The sequence below is a fragment of the Penicillium griseofulvum genome, assembly GCF_001561935.1.
Source record: "Penicillium griseofulvum strain PG3 chromosome Unknown contig_84, whole genome shotgun sequence".
In the NCBI taxonomy this organism is placed as follows: domain Eukaryota; kingdom Fungi; phylum Ascomycota; class Eurotiomycetes; order Eurotiales; family Aspergillaceae; genus Penicillium; species Penicillium griseofulvum.
The window spans coordinates 2,232,414-2,254,423 of NW_024467475.1; the positions used below are offsets into that span (position 1 = coordinate 2,232,414).

Sequence of the window (22,010 nt, forward strand, 5' to 3'; positions counted from 1 at the left end):
ACCTGTTGGGTTCATGACCGATGGCTGTACAATATCGGCTTCACCGAACGTGGTCAGAGCATGGTGGAGTGCTGAATATTCACAACTAGACATGTCGGTGAGGCCTCCAGGTATTGCCTTGCATTTGAAACTCCGTCCAATCACGAAGTATTATGCACCAAGGTGCAGCGAGGCGTGTTCTATTTGATACATCCACTCGGAGGTCCACCAACCATCTTGCTGCATGTGCTCCGTACGTAGCTTGTACTTGGTCGGTGTACTCCGTATGCATATCTAGCCTAGTATGTTTCGATACAACTGCAGCCGCCCTCGATATAGATATACGGGGTAGGTACATCCATGCATATTCTCCCGGGTCTAAATAACTAATTACTTAATAGCATGCATCAACCTGGGTAGTATATATGGATACACATGCACGATGATCTGAGTTCATAATCGAGATTTCAGCCCTGAAGTGTGTGGATCAGCTGAAATCTTCATCTATAACTTTGTGAGTAGGCAAACTGTGTTTGGGATTCCATGATCAGGAAAAGGAAATACAGCTCATTCACTGTTATGATGATGACCGCGAGAGAGCCAATTGTGCCGTATAGGAACCATATTTTGAGGGCCTGTCACCGAATGCTTCAAACATCTTCTATGTCGATCTTGACCCGCTCTTCTGTATGTTACATAGATTTGAGTAAACAATTCAACCGAGGCATATATCATTCGTCACCTTTTTTTAAAACACTAATGTATCGGTATATTCTGTAAATTGGATTCTGAAATCACAGCCAGCCATGTATGTAAGTGCTATTTCTATTTGAGAGGGAAACAGATGGATACATAGAGTTTTATCTAGTCTACGCGTCGTTGGATTACAGCTTGATATAAATATGCGTCCTTCTGCCGATTCGCTCAAAATTTCGCCATCGGTGCAGTTCATTGCGTGACCCAGACAAAATTATGCCACTAGCCGAATTTGTCCTTTATATCAAGGGCCGTCTGTCAGTGGACGCAGAGGTTCTGACTGACAGGACAGACGCTCAGTTCTGGACAACCCCAAAACGCTGGTCAAATGTGGGAGTGAAGATACCAGGAGCTGTTGTACGGCCTGCTTGTGAAGACGATGTTGTTCAAGTGGTGAGTCGACATTTTTCCTCATCTCGTCGTACCCGGCTTCTTACCACTCAGTGGGATTGAAGGTGAAAGCCGCAGCTACTACATCGACACCATTTGTTGCGGCCACGGGTGGACACAGCCCATGGTCGTCTATAGGAGAGAATGGTTTTGTGATTGATATGTCAAAATTCAAAGGTGTCGAGGTAGACACTTGTTGTGGAACAGTCCAAGTACGGGGTGGTGTCTTACACAAAGAGTTCCAGGTGGAACTAGCACGTCATGAACAATGCACAGGTTCGTCTTCTCCCGTTCTGTCATTTCAATCTGTGTGCTTACAACACCAATAGCTATTGGAGATGCGAACACTATCGGCGTGATCCCATTCTTTCTCGGTGGTGGTATTAGCTTGTACTCTGGACAATTCGGCTTTGGCTCTGACAACATCCTCTCTGCTCGTGTGGTCACAGCTGATGGCTCCTTGGTTGAGGCAAGCGACACCAAAAATCCTGACCTCTTTTGGGCTATTCGAGGCGCTGGGCAATTCTTTGGAGTTGTAACGGAACTGACTATTCGCACCTATCCCCTGTCAACCTTGGGAAGCATGGTTGGGGGACATTGTTTTCGTCAACTTGTCTACCCCATTTCTCAGGCAAGGGAGGTTGCAGCAATTATGAAGGATATCATGGTCGACCCCTCAACGCCCACATCTGGTCATTTAATGATAGTGTCTCGGCCCCCAGAATTTCACCAAGTGATTGTGATAAATGCCCACTACATCGGCGACCCTGCTCAAGCCGAATTCGCTTTCCAAAGGCTTAAAAACCTCAATCCAATCGAAACAACCACTCGGATGCTTTTGTTCGAAAATCACAGTGATTATCCACTCGCAAAATCGTCACCCGGGGACTATAGGAGCATCAATCTAATAGGCCTAGCCGAATTCACAATCGGGAAGTTCCTCGCAATGGCTAAATTGCATCAAGATCTTATCACGGATTACCCGGATGCAAAAGGCACTCAGGTAATCTTTGGATGGCGTGCGCCGGTTTGCCAACTGCCAATCACGGATACCTCATTTGGAAATGCAGGCCAGCTATTGTGGCTGTGAGTATACTCTTCCCACAGCAATTGAAAGATGCTATGTATTATCTAGCGAGCCTTCAACTGACGCATTCTCGATCGCAGAAATGTCCTTCCTTGCTATAGGGAGCCCTCTACCCAGGAACCAATTCTACAGTTTGTCGCTGCAGGGGCACATGTCGGGCGGATCGGCACAACAGAGGATAAATTCATATCATACACGAATTCCAATCGCATCGATCCTCTCCATTGGAGATATAAGGGTGCAGAGAGAATTGGGAGACTCAAGCAACTGAAGAGAACATGGGATCCTACTGGCGCCTTTTCACGAGAGTTTCTTTGAGCGTTGAATGACGGAAAATAGCCAGTTGTATGTAAAGGTCAGCACAGAGGAACATAAGCGTGTGGTCTATGAGCCCCGTTGGGAGAATAATCCATATCACACATTGGAGTAATTCCCAGCACAATCCTGTGATTACAGAAATACGTAAAAATAATGTTTTACAGGTACCCTGCAGGTACGGAGTACTCCGTATAGACACATCAGAACGTACAGCTGGTGTGGAAACACATTTTTGGCAATGATCTTCGAAGCCTGCATAGACAACAAAACACCCCCGTGGAAATGGGCTGCATAGGTAAGACAAAGTAGCCCGAGAGATCATATTAATACTCGAAGTCTTCCCCTACACGATGATGGATACCACATCAACATTGATTATTTCCTCCGTTTGAATACTTCTAGCCTGTCACTCAAAATGGGGTCCATCAGTACAGTCTCAAGGATTGACCATGTTACAATTCTACTCTCGGAAGAAGAATTCAAAAGCCCCCCTTCATGGCTCAGTGACAACTTTACTATAATCGAAGGCGGCAAACACACTGGTGAGTACAGAATGAATCTTCCAGCTCCTACAAATAGACGCTAATCCCTCCGCTGTAGGCCAGGCTAGCCAGCTGAAGCTCATTGTCTTCGAGGATGGCACGTACCTGGAGCTGTTCAACTGGTGGGGTCAACCCCCAGAAGACCACACCTGGGGAACCAAGAGCCCCGGGTTAATTGATTGGAGCATCTCTTCCATGTCGACACAGACCGCCACTGAGCACTTCCAAGGCGTCAACCAGCGCTTGAATGAAACCCCTGGTGGAGACGGTAACCTCGGCGTCTCGTTCCCTGAGCCAACTGGACAAGGTCGGACGACACCAGAGGGTTTGAAACTCCACTGGACAAGAGCCAATCCGGATTTCCATACTGCGTCGGAAACTCCAGACCAGAAGTTCTTTCCAACAGGCCGCTTGGACGCTCCTTTTGTGTGCTATGATGGGTCCCCTAGACTGTCGAGGCTGCGGTTCGACGATCCGGCTAGAGTAACCCATCCGTGTGGTGCAATTGGAATTCATGAGATCGAAGTTGTTGTTCCGTCTACCCATATGAAGAATTATTCGACGCTTCTCTCTAGTATGATTGGATCGCCGCCGAGTACAGTTGAAGGCCAGATCGGGTGCATGTTTGGTCTTGGGCTGCCGGTCGAGAACAAAGGTGAATGTAGCATTTGGCTGCATGGTGAGAGCGATAGGAATGATGAGCAGTGGCTGAATACTAGGGGAATCGGTCCACTTATGCTTAGGTTGCGAGTGGCAGGTCGAGAAGGTCATGGGGAGGAGACTCTTGGGAAGGATGGCTCTGCAACACATGTCTCGCTTGTATGGTAAAATGACTTTTTATGAAGGACTTTCGTGGGATAGTTTGATAGCCCGTTTGCTTTTCAGACCTGCATAAAAGGTCTCTTGATACATTGAATGCAGAATATTTCTCTTATTTATTCTCCCCTAGTTATTAGTTTCCTAGTCCCCCAGAAGTCCAATATATATTCTGGGGAACTGCAAAGATCTGACGACACTAATTTTTATCTGATAAAAAGCCCCAAGGCTGAGCGGCTGCTAAGATTACGAACATAAGAGTCAAGGTTCATCTGAATTTAAACCCTATCTTGAATATGACTATTCGAATAAGCTAGGTTACCGCTCCTATATAAAGTCTCACAAATAATTTCAGGGTGGTCTCACCCTTTCTTTAAATACAGCTTACTTCCAATCTTGGAAGGCTATCACGACCAGTTGTATAGCTCTTACCAGGTCGCCGTAGAGCACAGGTTGCTCTTCCCTTTTGCAAGTGACCATAGCTCCTTCCTCGTGAAAACGCGTTTTCTCTAGAAATGGTAATCTGCGATCATCACCTTGCCTTCTTCACTCTCACTACTCACTTTGACGCACAAGACGTGGCCAAGAGTTCGATTTCATAGCCCAACAGTACTTGAAACAGGGAGTTAAGAAAGAGTGTCTACATAGTTAACAGCCTGAAATTTCTCACCATCTCACTTCAAAGGAGAGATTAAAGAGCAAGTGAAATAAGCCCCTCCTCCTCCTGAAGCCTCATTCCAAAATCTGTTGTGCACACTGTCTAACATTGATTGGAAAGTGGATCACCCAGTACCATCTCTTACTGACCGACAACTGGAGCTACTCACGCAACTCCGAGTTCGCGGAGACCAGCGTAATGAAGCCCGTCGCGAGATCTTGTGGGAGGGAGCAACTGTCCTCGTCGCATATTGTGCAGGGTTGATAGATCTCCATTTTGCCAATGATTCCGGCTTCCATGCAAATATTCTGTCGATGCTCCAGAGACAGGAGCGACGAATGGAAGTCCTGGTCGAAGAGTTGATAGCCCTTCGAGTACAGGAAATAGTTGATTACTGGACAGAACAGGGGATATGGACCAGCATTCACTGAGATGAATTTTATCTGTCCAAATCCAGCTTAGCTTGTGACGAACAAAGTCAGTGGCGATGCTCTGAGACACAACGGATTTCACTTTGGAGAAATCGTGCCGCCACTAGACAAGCTGCCAGCCGTCCTCAGTCATAGAACGAGTCTACACATCGACGCCGAAAATTACGATTGGGCGCAATTCAGAGACACCCTAAGGATACGCCTTGCCGATAACTTGATCCTCTTTCCAATCTCCACAAAACACACTTGTAGATTCACACGTATGATGGAACCTACTGTATGTCCCAGCGAGTGCTCAAATTGCTGTCCTTGCTGTGGGTGATCCCTTCGCAGAGGCGCGCTTTGACTTGAAGCAGTTGATATCCAAGATTCTTTCTGTTGGGAATGCTCCTTTCCTACACTTTTCATATTAAATGATATTGCATATAGTAGAACATGTAAAACTTGTACCAAAGCTGTACTTAAAGGGCCTTTTCCGACCTAAGACTTATACCCTTGCGTATATCGGCACGTACTTTATGCCATGCTTCCGCAAGACGTTCATCCTTCCACTCAAACGTTAGTCCATTTGGAACGGATGGGTCGTGTATATGCCAGATTATTCGAGACGCTCGGTTGTCGGGATAGATTTCGAAGCGAATTTTATAGTATGAAGGATCTGCGATATCATATCTCCCACTCTTCTTCACATCGTCCAAGCTCATGCTCCACTCGAAGACGTGGTCGTGATAGTGACGGAGAGGGTAGCGCTGGGAGTCTCGACCTTGGAAGGAGATCATAAGGTCGGTCTCTGACTCTGGATTCAGAGTGACTTCCAGCATGTACTTATAATCCTCATTGTTGTACTTGCCGATGTAGCATTCAAGGGGCAGTGGTGATGTTCCTTGGATCTTCTCATCGGCCAATCTGTTATGGAGTGTATCAAACCGTTCGAGTGCGCGGCTTCTACCCTCTGCTGCGAGTCTCACATAATCGGTGCGTGTGGAAAAGTCGAAGAGGCCCTCGATTAAGAGTCGAGCGATCCAGTCAGCAGCATCGCTTGTCGTAGTGGTGTTCATGAGAACCACAACGGCCGACTGTGTCTCGGGAAAGATGGCAATGAACGAAGAGTATCCCGGTCCTCCGCCTTGGTGATAAATCATAAGCCTAGACTGGTTTCCAGCCCCGAAGACAGGATGCTCAGACATTTTCCAGAGACCTGAGTTTCCACCGAGGAGGCCCACGATCCCAGGAAGCTGGGCTCTCGCCCAGCCAAATCCATACGACCTTTCCAACAGTGAGGGATTCTCCATCGCAATATGATTGCTGAGGATTTGCGGGATTTGTTTCAAGATTGTGCTAGCGGATGGCTCGGTATTCTGGCTCGCAGTCAATGTTTCCTTGGCCCATATGAGAAGATCATTCATTGTCGAATAAGCTCCGCGATAGCCTTCAAACAAAGTATCTGCAAAATTGGGTTGAAATTTCAATGAATAAGCCTCCCCATTGCTAAGTGATGCATGCGGTTCAGCAATATTGTTATTCGCTTCAAACGATGGCCGCAAAGTGGTAGAAGTCATCCCAAGTGGATGGAATACTTGACTCTCAAGAAACTCGTGAAGCGGTTGCCCAGATATATGCTCAATTATGTGCGCAGCAATAGTGTATGCCCATGGAGACATCAGCCAGCTCTCACGATGCGGAAGTGGGTGAGGGATGCGGTCGATAATTTTGAGCAGCACTTCTAGAGAAGGCTGTTTGTCGCCATTTCCCCCGTCAGCTAGCAAAGTTGCTATCTCTCCATCCAAGCCACATCGATGTGCCAGAATATCCGCTATTGTTGCCCTGTATGTCCAGTCGATGTCATCATGATAGATCTCGGGTATTATTTCTCTCACGAGGGTTGTCCACTGGAGCTTTCCATCTTCCACAAGTTTCCCAACACCAGCAGCCACCATTGACATGGTGATATATCCGACTCCGTACTGGGTGTGTGTGTCTGGACGTGCTGTTTTGGACTTGTCGCGAAAGCCAAAGTTTTCGGACCACAATTTTTCCCCATGGTCAATGACCCCAATAGATACGCCTGGAATGCCCTCCGTTTTGCGGATCTGGTCAACCGAGCCGCTCAGCTGCCGCAGACGATCAACGGTCAATGGAATGGGCCTTCATAGTGTCAGTACATATATTAAGGAAAAAGCCAAGAACATAGAAAAGAGGGACATGCATTTTGGGTGTTTTCTTGGGGGAGTGTGAGATGCCAAGTTTTGAGGAGGTTTAGGCACAGCATTATGACCCCGCCCAGAGATCCACAGCCATGACATGCCATCCACTACATCATCTCCATCTCCTCCTTCTGCTCCCTCTGCTAGGTTATGAGATTACCACAGCCTAAGGCTTGTACTATAGTAGTTGCCTCACTATTATGTGCAAATTCGACTGAGGTTTCTGTTGCTCCAAACTTCAGTCATAAACTGGTTTATTTGCAGAGGGTTACACATGTGATATAGAACATTGGATGCAATGGACGCTTGCCACAATACAGCCCATCGATGATTCTGCTCCCGCCATTGCAGGTGTCCTGGGCTACACTGACACTGCCAATGTCTGCTGCCTCATAACTGCCGAATGCCCCGATACACGCGATATCATCATCGGGTTTTATCGTGATCGGAACAATAAGTTTGGGTCCCAGCCAGGTATCTCCTAGCCTTCGGTCTATCCGCAACTATCTTGTTATCCTTGCGGTTAACCATTCTGTGAAATACACCACTGTTCTCCTTTGATGTCTCATTTTGGCCTGGTTCTCAAACGCTTCTTTTACCGCTATATCAAATGTTGAAAGGATATTTGCACAAATCAAGCCTTCTTCCTTTTTTTGCTACCGACCTACGTCGTATCTAAATAGAATGATATCTGAGAAGACCACTAAACATACCACTGAACAGAACACTGGAAAAACCTCACGCGGCTTATGCGATAGTGATACAAGTATCTTAATTCTTCTGGTATTATTTTAGAAAATGAGGCACCAATGCATCGATATTGTCCAGAAATGAGGCTTGGATCCCTAGCTTCTATACTACTACGTACACCAAGTAATACGCCATATCATAAAGTGCTGGAGTCCTAGATACGATTGGGTGTAAGTACGTTTCCCATTGCTATTATCCTGGTCCTTATCTCACCATATGTATTCGTCTCGGTCGAATACAGAACGTGCTGTATTAGATATTCTATTGGACTCGTGACCTAGGGGCTACGATGTGTCTGGGAACATGATTCTTACTGGGAATATACTATACTCGAGTTTGTTCCCTACTGGAAGGGCGCTTGTCCTCCCCTACAAGGATGGACAGACCCTCGCCCATCTCTGGGATGAACTTAGCAACCGCGAGCGAACCAACATCCGTGAGGAGTGTGAGAAGGCCATCCGTATTCTTCGGTCTCTGTCAATCCGCCTGCCCGATACTGGAGAGCACGAAGTTTTGTAGCAAAGGGAGGCAGCAGCTTTGAATATGTTGGACTTCGAAACTGCTATAGAATGTTCTCGGTCAGAACAAGTGCCTTATGCCGAGCTGCGGTCGCTATTTGGTGATCCTATGATGTGTGTATACATGAGTGGTCGTATTTATGTCAATAGCATTCTGGTACCACGCTTGCTTTACTTATATATTATCATCTATAATTACTCCCGGACGGCTCAAGTTTAAAGATTGAGATAGCTTCTTGAACCAATAAATTGAAAATCCTTGGAAATGCTACAGGCGGGGATAAGAATAATTAGGGAACCGCCAAGGCTAGGCTCACTAGGCTCACCACTCACGATTTTCCAGGCTCCAATGGTATCTTATAGGATACCTAAACCTGAAGTTGGCCCAAATTTTGTTAATGCAAAGCTAATGGAAACGGACATCATATTTAGTAGCGGAGGTAGAATGCCAGATAGCAAGCTGGCTGTGGCACAGAATACTGCGGCCGGACATGGAGCCTCATATGGGCATGGGATATCCTGCGGTATGCAAAGCTGCTGATCTGGGTTATGGAGGGTGCCTTGGACTTGATCTCAACCCGGGCTAAGGTAATGATTTCACGACAAAGATGATGTTGGCTCTTCAGATGCAACGAGCTCGTAACCGTCAGTGGTATACTCTTATCCGTAACAGACTGGGACTATCCGAAGAAGACATATGTGAGCTTGCGATGGGAAACTGAGATAGATATGTTTCTCGTAACGAATAATAATCTGCCACGAGTTGGAGCTTTGGGTATGCATGCAACATGTATGCATATGCACCCTGCGGTTTGGTCTAAGCCGCCAGTCATGCGGGGCTAGTGTCTATCAATTGAAACTGAGGCAGAGAATTGAGAATAGAGTGAGAAAAAAAAAGTGAGCTTAAAGTGAGAGATGGATGGTACAGGGTGCACTCCATGACGATGGCTATGTTGTGATTTCTTATGTATAGATCTGGACATTATGGATTTATAGGCTACAGGAATGGGCTGATTCCGCACTCTTCACCATCAGTATCTGTATGGCCCGGAAGAAATCCAGCTCGGCATTTGGCTTCGAGTTCTTGCTTCAGTTGAATGAGACGCCTGCATGGGCATACGCAACTAGTCATACGCAATGGGTTGGACATGGGTTGGACTGCAACAGGTTAATTGAACTTTGATTGATTGATTGGTCTCAGCCGCCAGCAGAAGAGTAGGGCTAAACACAATTCATGTTTACCATTCCCAGTCATCTTGCAGTTAGCCTGACTTGCGCCTCAGCCGAGGGGGGACGTTAATACTCCAAGGCTCACTCTAGGGCTCCTTCCTCGATGGATACAAAAGTACAAAGGGTACAATTTCAATTCGTTCTTATATCTCGTCTGTCGCTCTACATCTCTCTGTCATTTCTCATTCATCACAATAACCCACGAAATCATCATTACCAATATACTGGTCATCTTCGATACTTCGCCATGGTTATCTACCTACCCCTCCCTCCGGACAGGGAAATTGAAGTCTTTGAGGATTCAGTTCTCCAGCGAACCTATCGTTTTACCAACCGGGATATGACTCGCGAGGCTCTTCAAGTCTGTGGTCCTTACAGTCGTCAAGGCAATAAGGTCCTCGCATTGGCCGGTGACGCACTTCTCCGCCAAATTCTCGTCGACCAAGGCCGGGAGAGAGCTAAGACCCCAGGTAGTGACCCCCTTATCAATTACCAATTTCCACGGCTGCTAAAAACTATCACTATCAACAGAGGAGATCCAGAATGTCATCACCCGGGTGGCCTCCAATGAAAACCTGTTCAACCGGGGAATCGCTGTAGGTCTTGACCGTTTCATCGTCAAGAACCCCGGTCAGTGGGGCGTTATGGCCGGGAAGAATGTTATGGCTACCGCCATAGAGGCCATAATTGGTGCCGTCTATTACGACTCCAACAAGAATGCTCATGACTGCGAAAGAGTTATGGCTGCCCTCGGTCTCTGCTGGCCCGAGTGATCCAACACTATCCCTTCAATGGTACTTCCTTGTCATAGAGGTGCAAGGAAGCCTCGATCCGAAGGCAGGGGATATCCTTTACGGGGCTGAACCTTTTTCATTTAGCAGTGAAGTGGCCTATAAAGTGACTTGTATGTCACGCACTATTAAATGAGTCTTGTACACTCTGCAACGGATCTCCCTTTTCTCCACACCGCGGCTTCTTCATGCCTCTATGGTTGGGAATTATTCTATGAAGAACATACCTCAGGGATGGCGAAATATGGTGGACGAATGCAATTGTGATTTCATGAGATAGTCAATTATCAACATCGGAAATGAAAGTAAAGTGGTGGCACTGAATCTGGTACTTTCTCCTTCTCTTAAAAGGTACTATGTAGACCATGGTTTGTTACATAGAATACTTGTGCGTAATACCAAGATAGTGACATAGGGGTGATGCTTATGACCTACCTAGCTAGCTCTGGACAGCAATAGGAAAATCTCCACCTGTTCAATATCAAACCCTCTTGTCGAGACCGTTGAATATATCAACGTTGGAAGTGCCGAGTAAGATTATGCCCAGACATTATATTGTAGGCATTTCGTCATACTTGAGGTTTGGCCCCGGGGGGCCAGATGAATCGATCGGCCCCGAATGCGTGGCCAATTTGCGATGTAACCCAATTTCTGCTCATGATTCGGTCGTAGATTTTTGACGGGGATATTGGATGTCCTAACGGGCAATGGGTCTTGGGATGGCGGATTCCGGAGATGCTGTCCTTCGAAGAGATCGGAGACTGTTTGAACAGTATATAGTGTTGGTTGAAAGTGGTGTATTGACAGACAGTGAAGATGGCGGGGATCGAGAAACTCGGAGATGCAGATAGGGGTACCTGGGATGAATATTCGATCGAACCAAGTTGGTGGGGGTGGGATATTCATTAGTCCTATGTGATATTCTTGAATATTATATTGAGCCACTATTTTATGTCATATTCCGCTGGGCTGAACGAGTTGCCTCTGTATAGTTCTCTCTCTTGCATATGCAGTACCTGATTTACCAGACCTACATAAATGCACATAGACAGTGGAACATGATTGTTTCTTAATTTTCACCCCTGTGCAGCCAAGATGTGTTATGTGGTTGGGGCTATTAGGGGTTCGGGGAGATCCGTCTGTCCGCCCTGGGCATCTGTGAGATGGGCTGACATTCCCAACGGTTCAACACTTTCTTGATGGGAACAACATCAACTGACAATTTGGACTTGTTGGTATTAAATATCTAGTTTATCTTAAATAATGTCTTTTAGTTCAGGGGATTTGAAATCCTTTTTACCTCACATCAATCCACTCCCCAGAATTTCGTAATCTGGAAAGGCCTACGATTTTCAAATCCACCACCACAATGGCCAAAAGTGAGCCAAGTGATGGCAAACAGCATATCAGCGAGAAGCCCATCACGCTCGCGAACTGGTATCAACATGTCAACTGGGTGAACACAACACTCATCCTGATCGTACCTGTCGGTGGTCTCATCGCTGCATTCTATACACAACTGAGAGCAATAACTGCCGCTTGGGCCATTCTCTACTATTTCTGGACTGGGCTGGGTATTACTGCTGGATACCATCGATTGTGGGCGCACAGATCATACGAAGCGTAAGTCTGCTACTGTCTCATCCCTCGGTTCACTCCCAATTCAGCACTGACTGACATCCGATATCACCAGTCGTCTTCCAATTAGAATATTCCTCGCATGTGTTGGTGGCGGTGCCGTCCAGGGCTCAATCCGCTGGTGGAGCAGTAAACACAGGGCACACCACCGCTGGACCGATACAGTCAAGGATCCATACAGTGTCATGAAGGGTCTCTGGTATTCGCATTTCATGTGGATGGTCCTGAATCAAAACCCCAAAAACCGTGGCAGGACCGATATCTCCGACTTGAACGAGGACCCTGTCGTCGTCTGGCAGCACAAGAACTATGGATCTGTCATCTTGGTTTTCGGGATGTTGTTCCCTATGCTCGTTGCTGGGTTGGGATGGGGTGATTGGAAGGGTGGTCTTGTGTATGCTGGAATTCTTCGATTTTCGTTCGTCCAGCAAGCCACATTCTGCGTTAATTCTCTTGCCCACTGGCTGGGTGAGCAGGTTAGTCATTCCCCATATTGTCGTGTTATCCTTCATAACTGACAACACGTTAGCCATTCGATGACAGGAACTCGCCTCGCGATCACGTCATTACTGCGTTCATCACCCTCGGCGAGGGCTATCACAACTTTCACCACGAGGTAAGGAGCTTCTTCCCTGGTATTCACTTCGCGGCCACTAATTGAGATTAGTTCCCCTCCGACTACCGTAACGCTATCCAATGGTGGCAATATGACCCCACGAAGTGGTCAATCTGGGTGTGGAAACAGCTTGGTCTCGCTTCCAACCTGAAGCAGTTCCGAGCGAACGAAATCGAGAAGGGTCGTGTGCAACAACTACAGAAGAAACTCGACCAGAAGCGCGCGAAGCTTGATTGGGGTGTTCCTCTGGATCAGCTGCCTGTTGTCGACTGGGACGGTTTCGTTGCAGAATCTCAGAGTGGCAAAGCTCTAGTTGCCATTGCTGGTGTTGTTCACGATGTGAGCAAATTTATCTCAGAACACCCTGGTGGTAAAACCCTCATTTCATCGGCCATTGGAAAGGATGCTACTGCAATCTTCAACGGTGGTGTCTACACTCACTCCAATGCCGCTCACAACCTGCTTTCTTCGATGCGAGTTGGGGTGATTCGTGGTGGTGGTGAGGTTGAGATCTGGCGTAATCGGAGCAACCAAAAGGGTATCTATGCTTGAGGTTTCGAGAAGTAATTAGAAAACAGTTTGTCCAGTTTCACGAGAATCTGAATATCCGATTCCACACAGCACAACATATATCACATCACCATACATGATTTTTGACGCATGTAAGGGGAAAATGACATCGATAGAAGATCAGACAATATTGCCACATATCTTCTATATCCCCGAGGAAAAACGAGCAGTACACTGCTCCTTATATGCCTTCAACTGCTCCATCTTAATCTGCGTAAATGGCTCCATCTCTGCACGCGCCTTATCATCAAGCAAATCAACACCCTCACCGCCGGTATGTAATGCAGCCCAATAAATGGTGTCTACATCAAAGCTCTTTCTTGCCGCATAGTCGAACCAGAATCGACCCGTCCTCCATGAATCGCGCATCCGGGCAGAGAGAGACTGTCTACCGGGTTGTTTGACCTCCAATGCCATTTCATTTTCCACTCGCTCTAAAGCTCCTAAGAATTGCTCTATTCTAGGCTCATAGAGAGTCACAAACTCTTCCATCGCGCAGCGCTCAAGCCACATTTCCGGACCAGAGAGCAACAGCCACCAGGGCGGGTCATATGTGAACTCAGCTGGCATCGTATTGGTGAACTCCAAATCGAGAATGGCAGTGATCCGGAGTGTTTCCGGGTCAATGAGCATATTTGATGGTCGCATGTCATCGCAGAAGGGTATAAATAGCCCGCAGGCCTTAGGATAGTACTTCGAAATCAACTGTGCAAACCGATGACGGGCAACGAACCCTCCTAAGCGATTTCCGCATCGTCGGCAAGGTTGCGCTGAGTCCAAAGGTGGAGCAAGTGCTCGTTCGCGACCGACCTTAAATAATCGCTTGCACGGTCAAATGGCGCGGTTGGAAATTGATTATAAAGGTAGCCGGAAACAGTGGCTAACTCGTTCATATTATACGTTAGGGGTCTTCGGGCAACGTGCCATGCACCTGAAGTATGGTCCTTCGAGATGGCCCCGATACTAGCAAACGTGAGTTGAGACAGTTGGAATATGTAATAGGCGATTTGATAATAGATCTTATCTAATATTGCGTTGTCGATACTCGGGTTCAGAACTATAGTTACTTGAACAGGCTTTTTTAAGATAGTCGATAAAAGTGTACCATTGACATAATCCATGATGATGAATGGACCAAGGTATTGCGGACTCTCGGCAGTTAAGCCCCAGCTGTGAAGACGAGGAATGGGGATATCAGTGTTTTGGTGGAGGTATTCCATGATCTGGACCTCATTCAGAACCTTTTCGTCCCTATACGCTGTAGCCGTGTGTCCGGGCTTCGGAAACCGAATAATGACATCCGGCCGTCTATCGTCGAAGCTGAAGCGGAAGCTAAGGTTGAAGGAACCCTTGAGAAAATCAACATATTTTCCAGTTCCCCCTCCTTCCCGCCGCTCAGCGACAAACACTGCCAGTTCAGCCTTGGAGTCAAAAGCTCTACTTAACCAGGCCCTGCATTCGTCATCGCCGTTGGTCTCTTCTATCTCGTCAAAATAAGTCTTGAGCGAGGATGTCTTCTGCTGAGGCATCTGATTGAGATAAGGAGGTAAAGCGTAGCCTCATGACCGAAATTGTTGTGATTGGAGGGGGTCAGAAACAGCCGGAGTTAGGAGATAACGCGTCTTCACGTTACGTCGTGTTCTCACAAACGACTTCCTCAGATAATCCTTTTAGTCGTTGGGAGGCTGTCATATTCAACCACTTGACTGTCCAGACTTCATTTCTCTCTTCCCTCAATTCCTCACTTCCCTCACTCTCTCCTCATCGATCTTCCCCGTGTGTGTGCTCGGGAATGTGTCGGATACCAGCCAAGGTGTCTTTCCAGTGTAATTATTCATCCTATTCTCGCCATATACTGAGCCTGAACCTGAACCTGACTTTGCTTCGATTCTCTAGATCACCTTATTCCGAGCCCCTGCTGATTCTTGTGGGAGAGATGAGAGACTCGGGTATCAGTCCCCCAATCGCGACAGACCCATTGACGAAGAGAGAAGGCGGTCACTATGGTTATCGCACACCAAAATCAAATGAAGACAGTTCAAATTTGGACTTTGCTTTGCGAAATGGACTAGCCGGCGGTGTCGCAGGCTGTGCTGTGAGCCGTACCATATAAGCTACCAACAGTAGATTGCTGATGCTAAAGTACTGTAGGCCAAAACTATTGTCGCGCCATTGGAGAGGATCAGGATCCTGTTCCAGACTTCCCACTCGCATTTTGTACGATATTCGACCCGTTGGGGTGGTTTAATTAAGGCAGCTCGAGATATTCGAACATCGTATGGTATACTTGCGCTCTTCAAAGGCCACTCGGCAAGCTTGGTCCGTGTCTTCCCCTATGCCGGCATCAACTTTCTCGCATACGAACAATTTCGAGCAGCAATTGTCACATCCCCCGACCAAGAAGCACCGTGGCGTCGATTCTTGTGTGGGAGTATGGCCGGTGCGACCTCAACTTTGCTCACATATCCTCTTGAGTTGATCCGTACACGTCTTGCGTTCGAAACAGTACAAAAGAATCCCTCATCCTGGGTGGGTATCTCTAAGAAAATTTATTTTGAAGGAGTAGGTAACGGGAGCTTCTTCAATCTCTATCGTGGTATTACCCCGACTATGCTAGGGATACTTCCGTATGCGGGCACGTCATTCCTCACCCACGATGTACTTAGAGACTGGCTTCGCTCGCCTGCACTTGCACCCTATACCCTAGAAGCGCCGTCATCCACTCGACTGACCGCAGTTGCGCAGCTTTCCTGTGGAGCAGTCGCTGGAATAGTCGCTCAAACGGTTTCTTACCCGATTGATATCATTCGGCGACGGATGCAAGTCGGGAATGTGGGCAATGGTCAATCGGGCATTTTGGAGACAACTCAACGTATCTTTATAGAGAGAGGAGTGAGAGGTTTCTATGTTGGGCTTACCATTGGCTACGTGAAAATGGCGCCCATGGTAGCAACAAGTTTCTATGTCTACGATCGGATGAAGCGGTCTTTGGGTTTAATCGAGTAGATTTCTTTTTTTCCTTTGTATTTACTCCATTAGATGTTTTATTTATAACCTTAACCCTTTTTTGGGGGTCAACCTTGGAACTTCGAAGGCACCTTCCACGGTTAGCTAGGAAGGTACTAACCCAAATAGGAAGGATAAACATAGCTGACTAATAAGGGCGGCATCTACCGGCAAATTCCGTCAACAAAGAAGCAATTTACTCCACCGGAGTTTTGCCACTCGCATGGGCGCTGGAGGCCACATTTGTTCCGTCCCGTCAGCGCCTCTTGAGCTTGACTGGACCCACGTCCACTAAGTTACATCGTCCAAATAGGGGCTCGGATCTTTCCCCTCATTATCCAGCATCCGCTTGATCTAACAGTCCAATGGTTGACCTGCATCTCAATCACACCACTGCATTCGGATAAAATCCTGGTCGCAACAGCCTTTTTACCCCGGTTTCCGTCCACGCCCCCGCCCCCCTAGCGTCAAAGCCATGCGGACGTAGTTTAGCGCAAATTAGGGAATGTTTATTGCGATCCGAACGGAGCTTCTCATAAAATGCCTGTACCCCTCGGTCGGCTCCGTTCATTAGTTTGCCCAACCCGGATCACTCTTCGTTTTCTTCTCTTCTTCTGTATCTTGTTTCTCTCAATTACAACTTTATTGGGAATCAAAATGCATCTCAAATCTTATGTGGCAGCCGCCCTGTATGGGCTACCTGCCCTGACCAATGCTGCCCCGTCGCCAGCGCAGTCACAGGCTGCATCGGTCTCTACTACTGGCTCGCACGGCGATCACGGCGATCACTTCAAGAGCTATACGATCAAGGCGGAGAATATCACTGCCACGCTGATTCCATATGGAGCGCGTCTCACCTCCTTGCTAGTTCCAGATCGCGACGGCAAAGTCCAAGATGTGGTTGTTGGCTATGATGAGCCCAAGGAATATCTGCATGATAGTCAGACAAATCGCACCTTCTTCGGCGCCGTTGTCGGTCGTTATGCCAACCGTATCAAGAATGGTACCTTCTCCATCGATGATAGCGAATATCACGTTCCTGAGAATGAAAACGGCGGCGCCGACACCCTTCACGGTGGCTTCGTGGGATACGATATGCGCAACTGGACAGTCACTTCGCACAGCGAGTCCTCCATTACCTTCACCTTGCTTGATCAAAGCTTTGAGAAGTTCCCAGGAGATGTCATTACCCATGCTACTTTCAGCGTCGCTACCGAGAAGACTCAGGCCAACCCTAAGGGACTTCCCCAGTTGACCGCAAAGCTCGTGGCTCTTTCTCTTACAGAGAAGACCCCCATCATGCTGTCCAACCACATCTACTGGAACCTGAACGCCTTCAAAGAACCCAATGTCCTGAAAGACACCTCCCTGCACCTTCCCCTCTCACAACGGTTCATTGGTGGAGACAGCATCCTAATCCCCAACGGCACCATCCACGACGTTGAAACCACCTACCAAGGAGCTCTGGACTTCACCAGCCCCAAACTCATTGGCAAGGACATCGAGAAGACCACCGACCTCTGCGGTGCTGGCTGCGCCGGCTATGACACATGCTTCCTCGTCGATCGACCCTCAACATACGCAGCAAACTCCATGGTCACGGCCCTGAGCGCCTCATCGAGCACCACTGGTATCAGCGTCGACGTCGCTACCAACCAAGCCGCGGTGCAGATCTACACCTGCAGCGGACAGAATGGCTCCATCGCCACCAAGAAGTCACAGGCGAAGCGCAACAAGGCTGATGGTGGTGACGGCGGTGCTACCCACGTCAACAAGTACGGGTGCTTCGTTATCGAGACCGAGGACTGGATCGATGGTATCAATAACCCTGAGTGGGGTCGTGTTCCCTACCAGGTCTTTGGTCCTGATGATGGTCCAGTCGTTAACTGGGCTACATACCAGTTTGGTACTATTTAGATTTTATAATTCTACCGTACAGTGCGCTATCTACCTACATTACTTGCATTGAATTAATAATCATCTCTGCGTGGACATCTTGTTACGCGCAGCATTTACTTTGGAATTCATTACCTCAACCTCTATGGCTGAGAGCCACTTGTGGCTAATTCAATAGTCTATAGAGACGCATACTGGGAACAAATAATTAAACATTGGACTATCTATATATGCAATCTCGCTCAACGGTCATTAACACGACCTGCACAGTAGAAAATAAACATCTACAACTTCGACAAGATGCTACCCCCATTATCGCCACTCCCCTTAACAATCTCATCCTCCCAATAATTCGGGTTGAAAGTAATCCGGTTCAGTGGGTTTAACCGATGAGCGCGGTTAAATAGATCCTCGTACACACGACCATCATATCGGCCCAGCGCACTATACTCAAGTCAGCCACGTTTATTCCTGCAATCTCACACAATCTCCATAGCCACTCACCTGTCCAATAAATAATCAGGAATCATCCATGAGTCAACCAGTTTCACGGCATGGGGTCGGATACGCGCCATTAGGTCTTGGACTCGACTAGCTAGGCTATTCAAATCTGCTTGGGAGACAGCGTTGGAGCGGAAAACTAGCGTATTTGTTAGTCTGTGGTAATTAATGGTGAATGTATTGATGCAGGCTTACATTCGAAGCTTTCGTTCTCCATGCTGTACAATGCGAACAGTCGGTAACAGTCCCATAGCACGGTTTTGATGGGTGCTGATAGTGTTTTATCATTGGATAGGGCATTGAAGAAGGTCGCGACGATGATTGATTCCGATTGTGCTAGCGTAGACTTAGCTTAGTGTATAATGATGTCTCCTAAATTTCGCTTACCTCGACTTAGTTTGTGAAGCTGGATCAGAAGGCTGTTCCAGTTCTGCTTTTTGATCACTCTTTGTTCGTATGCGTCGTATGCCTGTTTACGATCAGTCTTATCCTGTTAGATGCTATGAGTTTTGTAGAACTTACCATAGCAGTTGCCCTCAGCTCAAAGCTCTTAACAATATCCAAATCGCTGTTCAGAACATCGTAAGTCCGCTTTTCTACTCCGGGGGAGCGCTTGTTGCGAATGAACTCTTTGAAATGAGCCTCAGTCTCATCAACACCGAGAGTATCAGGCGACTTCACAGCAGCAGTCATCTTCTTGATCAGATACGCCGCAACTTGCTGCGTAATCATCCAGTTATCACCCTCGACAGTTGGCTTAGAGAGGTAATCATTGTTGACCTGGATCAAGCCACTCCCACCACCAAATCCATGCCCACCCATGGCACGTCGACATGTCTCAATTCCATCCGCTGCCAGGATAGTGCACAGACTCTTCAGTCCAGATGACATACTGTGCATATGAGCCAAAGAATTAAAATTCCCCTTCTCGATATCCTGTCGTGCGTTTCTGTACACTTCCTGCATGGCAAGGCCTGTGTAGTGAAGTGCAAAGGTCGTGGCAAGGAGAGGCAGGATGCGAATTTGGACAGTCGGATAGTCCAAAACAGACATCTCAGGCCCCTTCTTATCGCCGTCTCGGTCTTGGAACTGCCGTCGCACGCTGCTGTACCGCACTGCTACAGTGACTGCACGTGCGAGGACGAGTCGGGCGCGGTGCACCATGTTCGCCCGTACATAGGTCAGAGATCCATAGATTAAAGCTGGTTGTGCTGGCTTGGTATAAGCTCCTGTGTTGGGGTCGACATTTGAGTATCGTGATAACATAGCAGAGTGTGGGATTCTATTACATCATTAGCGAATAAAGTCGTAGGAAATGGACGAGGAACAAACCTGAACTGGTCAAACAGCATGTACGCATTGTCCATGGTAGCATAGCCGTATTTCGGCCCAATGTCTCCAACAATAATCCCATTCAAAGGTTGATGTGTCTTCATATCCCGCACCTGCACAATGAACGGGTGAGGACCGTGAGAAATGTATTTATCCGGAGAGCTAGGATCCGGGAGTAATAACTGCGCAACTACAATGGCGTGGTTGGCTAAACGACCCAAACTGCCATTCCACCATTTGCTCGCCGTAAGAGTTGGACTATGCAGCACGAACTCCTTGGTTCGGCTATCCCAACGCGCTTCAAGCTCCAAGCCACGGACATTGCTCCCGTGTCCAAGTTCTGTCTGTGCGTACGCACCAATGATCTTCCAAGACTCGGTCAAGGGAAGCCAGTAGGCGCGCTGTTCCTCACTGGCCTGTTCGCGGATGGTCGTGATGAACATCTCCATGTGCAGGAAGTAAGGCGACACGTCGTCGACCAGGTACTCGGCCATTTGGTAGTCTAGGTAGCTCCATTTGAGCTTGTCTCTCATTCGGCGTAATAGCTTTGCGCGCGCAACTCCTAGCTTGAATCTTTCCGGTCTAGAGAGGTTTTGTTGCTGGTCTTTGGAGAAGAGTGGGTCTTGTTGTATGATGGGCAAGATCTGAGCTTGTCGTTCTAGAAATCCATCTGAAGCCAATAAATGTTGGCCTAATTCCTGAGTTGAGATATTAGATTGTTGACGCTCGCGAGCTAGTGTCGTTGGCCCATCTGGTTGGCTTGGGCGAAGGTTATCCGTGAAATCAGGCATTTTGGATCCTTTCACTCTTGGGATTCTGTATCTCAATTACAGTGCCATGCCCTCGACTTTATTCATAGATCAAATAGCCGTACTAAATTAAAGTAGCCGTACCGAATTGCCTTGGCTAATCCATGATATCGAAATCACCGAGTCCCGAATGCCGGCACTTCTACCCCGCATAGTTAATGCAACAATTTAACTGGATTATGGATGATTCCAAAGACAATCACGCTACCTCCTTGATAGAGTGAGTCCATTGAGAGCATCTGGATGAACGTATCAGCAGCAAAGCCGCGAATTTGGAATCCATCCTCATCCATTTTGTGGGAGAAATATCTCAGCAAGAATGAACAAGCTGTTTGCAGAACAATGGCTCCGGGCCAAGTGTATATGAGTCCATGACATTGATCGGATCATCGCAGCGTGTGGAAACCGCCCGTGGAACATACAGGAGAGGCGTTGGAATTTCTTCTACCTGCCACTTGCCCCCAACACTCCCCGTGATCACCAATCGATTCGATGCTCACACCCTTCAATCCATTTACTGGAGATTTGTCTTAACTCATGCAACAACGCCGAGGTCGCGATACCCAGAACTAACCCCAATTAGGTATATATGCAGAGAGGAAAGTAGACAACCAAAAAAGGTAAATACAACAGTGAGCGGAGCTATCAAATAACATTCGATACAAGATACCAAAAAGAAAATAGTCGCGTCCCACTTGCTGAGCACCCACAACCTCTTGCGATAGTAAATCGTCTCTAGAGTGAGTATAATCAGTACCCAATAGATAAAGTAGAAGGTATCTTGGAAATTAAGGTAAAGCTACTTTCAGGCTAATTATCCGGGGGGTTCGTTGGTCCCGGAAATTTCTCCCTCTAGTATCCTAATGGGGTAATTTGACAAACCGCATAAGAGTGGCTTAGTTTGACCTACCTCATATGCACAACCTGGCGCTATCTTCGGAACCAGCTTGGAATGTCACTGCCGTTTTCCCTCAAGCAGGAAACTCTCTCTTTTTTTCTAGCTTTTTACTTATCTGATCTTCGACTGATTCCGAGATTCCGAGGGCTACGATGGATGTTGTAATCACCAAATAGGATTCTTCTCGCAATCCCATACCTTTAAAGAGGGTTGCTTTTCTCATGTTTCTGATTCATTGTTTCTATATCGATCCTACAAGTCATTATCCTACTAT

General features: G+C 47.4%; 10 protein-coding genes across 10 annotated transcripts; 6 read left to right on the plus strand and 4 right to left on the minus strand.

Annotated features, from left to right (window-relative positions):
- Positions 1–951: 951 nt before the first annotated feature.
- PGRI_053580 (FAD-binding oxidoreductase) lies at positions 952–2,215 on the plus strand (the record flags this gene model as incomplete). Its single annotated transcript, XM_040793071.1, has 3 exons — positions 952–1,128; positions 1,191–1,401; positions 1,455–2,215. 3 exons carry the CDS (start codon positions 952–954, stop codon positions 2,213–2,215), a joined length of 1,149 nt encoding a protein of 382 aa, XP_040645038.1.
- A 730-nt stretch (positions 2,216–2,945) lies between these two features.
- PGRI_053590 (uncharacterized protein) lies at positions 2,946–3,900 on the plus strand (the record flags this gene model as incomplete). The annotated part of the gene is made up of 2 exons (XM_040793072.1): positions 2,946–3,072; positions 3,131–3,900. 2 exons carry the CDS (start codon positions 2,946–2,948, stop codon positions 3,898–3,900), a joined length of 897 nt encoding a protein of 298 aa, XP_040645039.1.
- A 1,538-nt stretch (positions 3,901–5,438) lies between these two features.
- Positions 5,439–6,914, minus strand: PGRI_053600 (Beta-lactamase-related protein; the record flags this gene model as incomplete). The annotated part of the gene is made up of 1 exon (XM_040793073.1): positions 5,439–6,914. The coding sequence occupies one exon, from the start codon at positions 6,912–6,914 to the stop codon at positions 5,439–5,441; it is 1,476 nt and encodes a 491-aa protein (XP_040645040.1).
- A 3,012-nt stretch (positions 6,915–9,926) lies between these two features.
- PGRI_053610 (uncharacterized protein) lies at positions 9,927–10,452 on the plus strand (the record flags this gene model as incomplete). The annotated part of the gene is made up of 2 exons (XM_040793074.1): positions 9,927–10,149; positions 10,211–10,452. 2 exons carry the CDS (start codon positions 9,927–9,929, stop codon positions 10,450–10,452), a joined length of 465 nt encoding a protein of 154 aa, XP_040645041.1.
- Positions 10,453–11,839: 1,387 nt separating this feature from the next.
- PGRI_053620 (acyl-CoA desaturase) lies at positions 11,840–13,276 on the plus strand (the record flags this gene model as incomplete). The annotated part of the gene is made up of 4 exons (XM_040793075.1): positions 11,840–12,093; positions 12,164–12,584; positions 12,638–12,724; positions 12,776–13,276. The coding sequence occupies 4 exons, from the start codon at positions 11,840–11,842 to the stop codon at positions 13,274–13,276; spliced, it is 1,263 nt and encodes a 420-aa protein (XP_040645042.1).
- A 162-nt stretch (positions 13,277–13,438) lies between these two features.
- Positions 13,439–13,927, minus strand: PGRI_053630 (uncharacterized protein; the record flags this gene model as incomplete). Its single annotated transcript, XM_040793076.1, has 1 exon — positions 13,439–13,927. The coding sequence occupies one exon, from the start codon at positions 13,925–13,927 to the stop codon at positions 13,439–13,441; it is 489 nt and encodes a 162-aa protein (XP_040645043.1).
- A 104-nt stretch (positions 13,928–14,031) lies between these two features.
- PGRI_053640 (uncharacterized protein) lies at positions 14,032–14,823 on the minus strand (the record flags this gene model as incomplete). Its single annotated transcript, XM_040793077.1, has 1 exon — positions 14,032–14,823. One exon carries the CDS (start codon positions 14,821–14,823, stop codon positions 14,032–14,034), a length of 792 nt encoding a protein of 263 aa, XP_040645044.1.
- A 407-nt stretch (positions 14,824–15,230) lies between these two features.
- PGRI_053650 (Mitochondrial carrier protein) lies at positions 15,231–16,300 on the plus strand (the record flags this gene model as incomplete). Its single annotated transcript, XM_040793078.1, has 2 exons — positions 15,231–15,389; positions 15,446–16,300. The coding sequence occupies 2 exons, from the start codon at positions 15,231–15,233 to the stop codon at positions 16,298–16,300; spliced, it is 1,014 nt and encodes a 337-aa protein (XP_040645045.1).
- A 657-nt stretch (positions 16,301–16,957) lies between these two features.
- On the plus strand, positions 16,958–18,217 carry PGRI_053660 (aldose epimerase family protein; the record flags this gene model as incomplete). The annotated part of the gene is made up of 1 exon (XM_040793079.1): positions 16,958–18,217. One exon carries the CDS (start codon positions 16,958–16,960, stop codon positions 18,215–18,217), a length of 1,260 nt encoding a protein of 419 aa, XP_040645046.1.
- A 263-nt stretch (positions 18,218–18,480) lies between these two features.
- PGRI_053670 (Acyl-CoA oxidase) lies at positions 18,481–20,820 on the minus strand (the record flags this gene model as incomplete). Its single annotated transcript, XM_040793080.1, has 6 exons — positions 18,481–18,640; positions 18,701–18,836; positions 18,893–19,033; positions 19,085–19,166; positions 19,220–19,979; positions 20,030–20,820. 6 exons carry the CDS (start codon positions 20,818–20,820, stop codon positions 18,481–18,483), a joined length of 2,070 nt encoding a protein of 689 aa, XP_040645047.1.
- Positions 20,821–22,010: the final 1,190 nt, after the last annotated feature.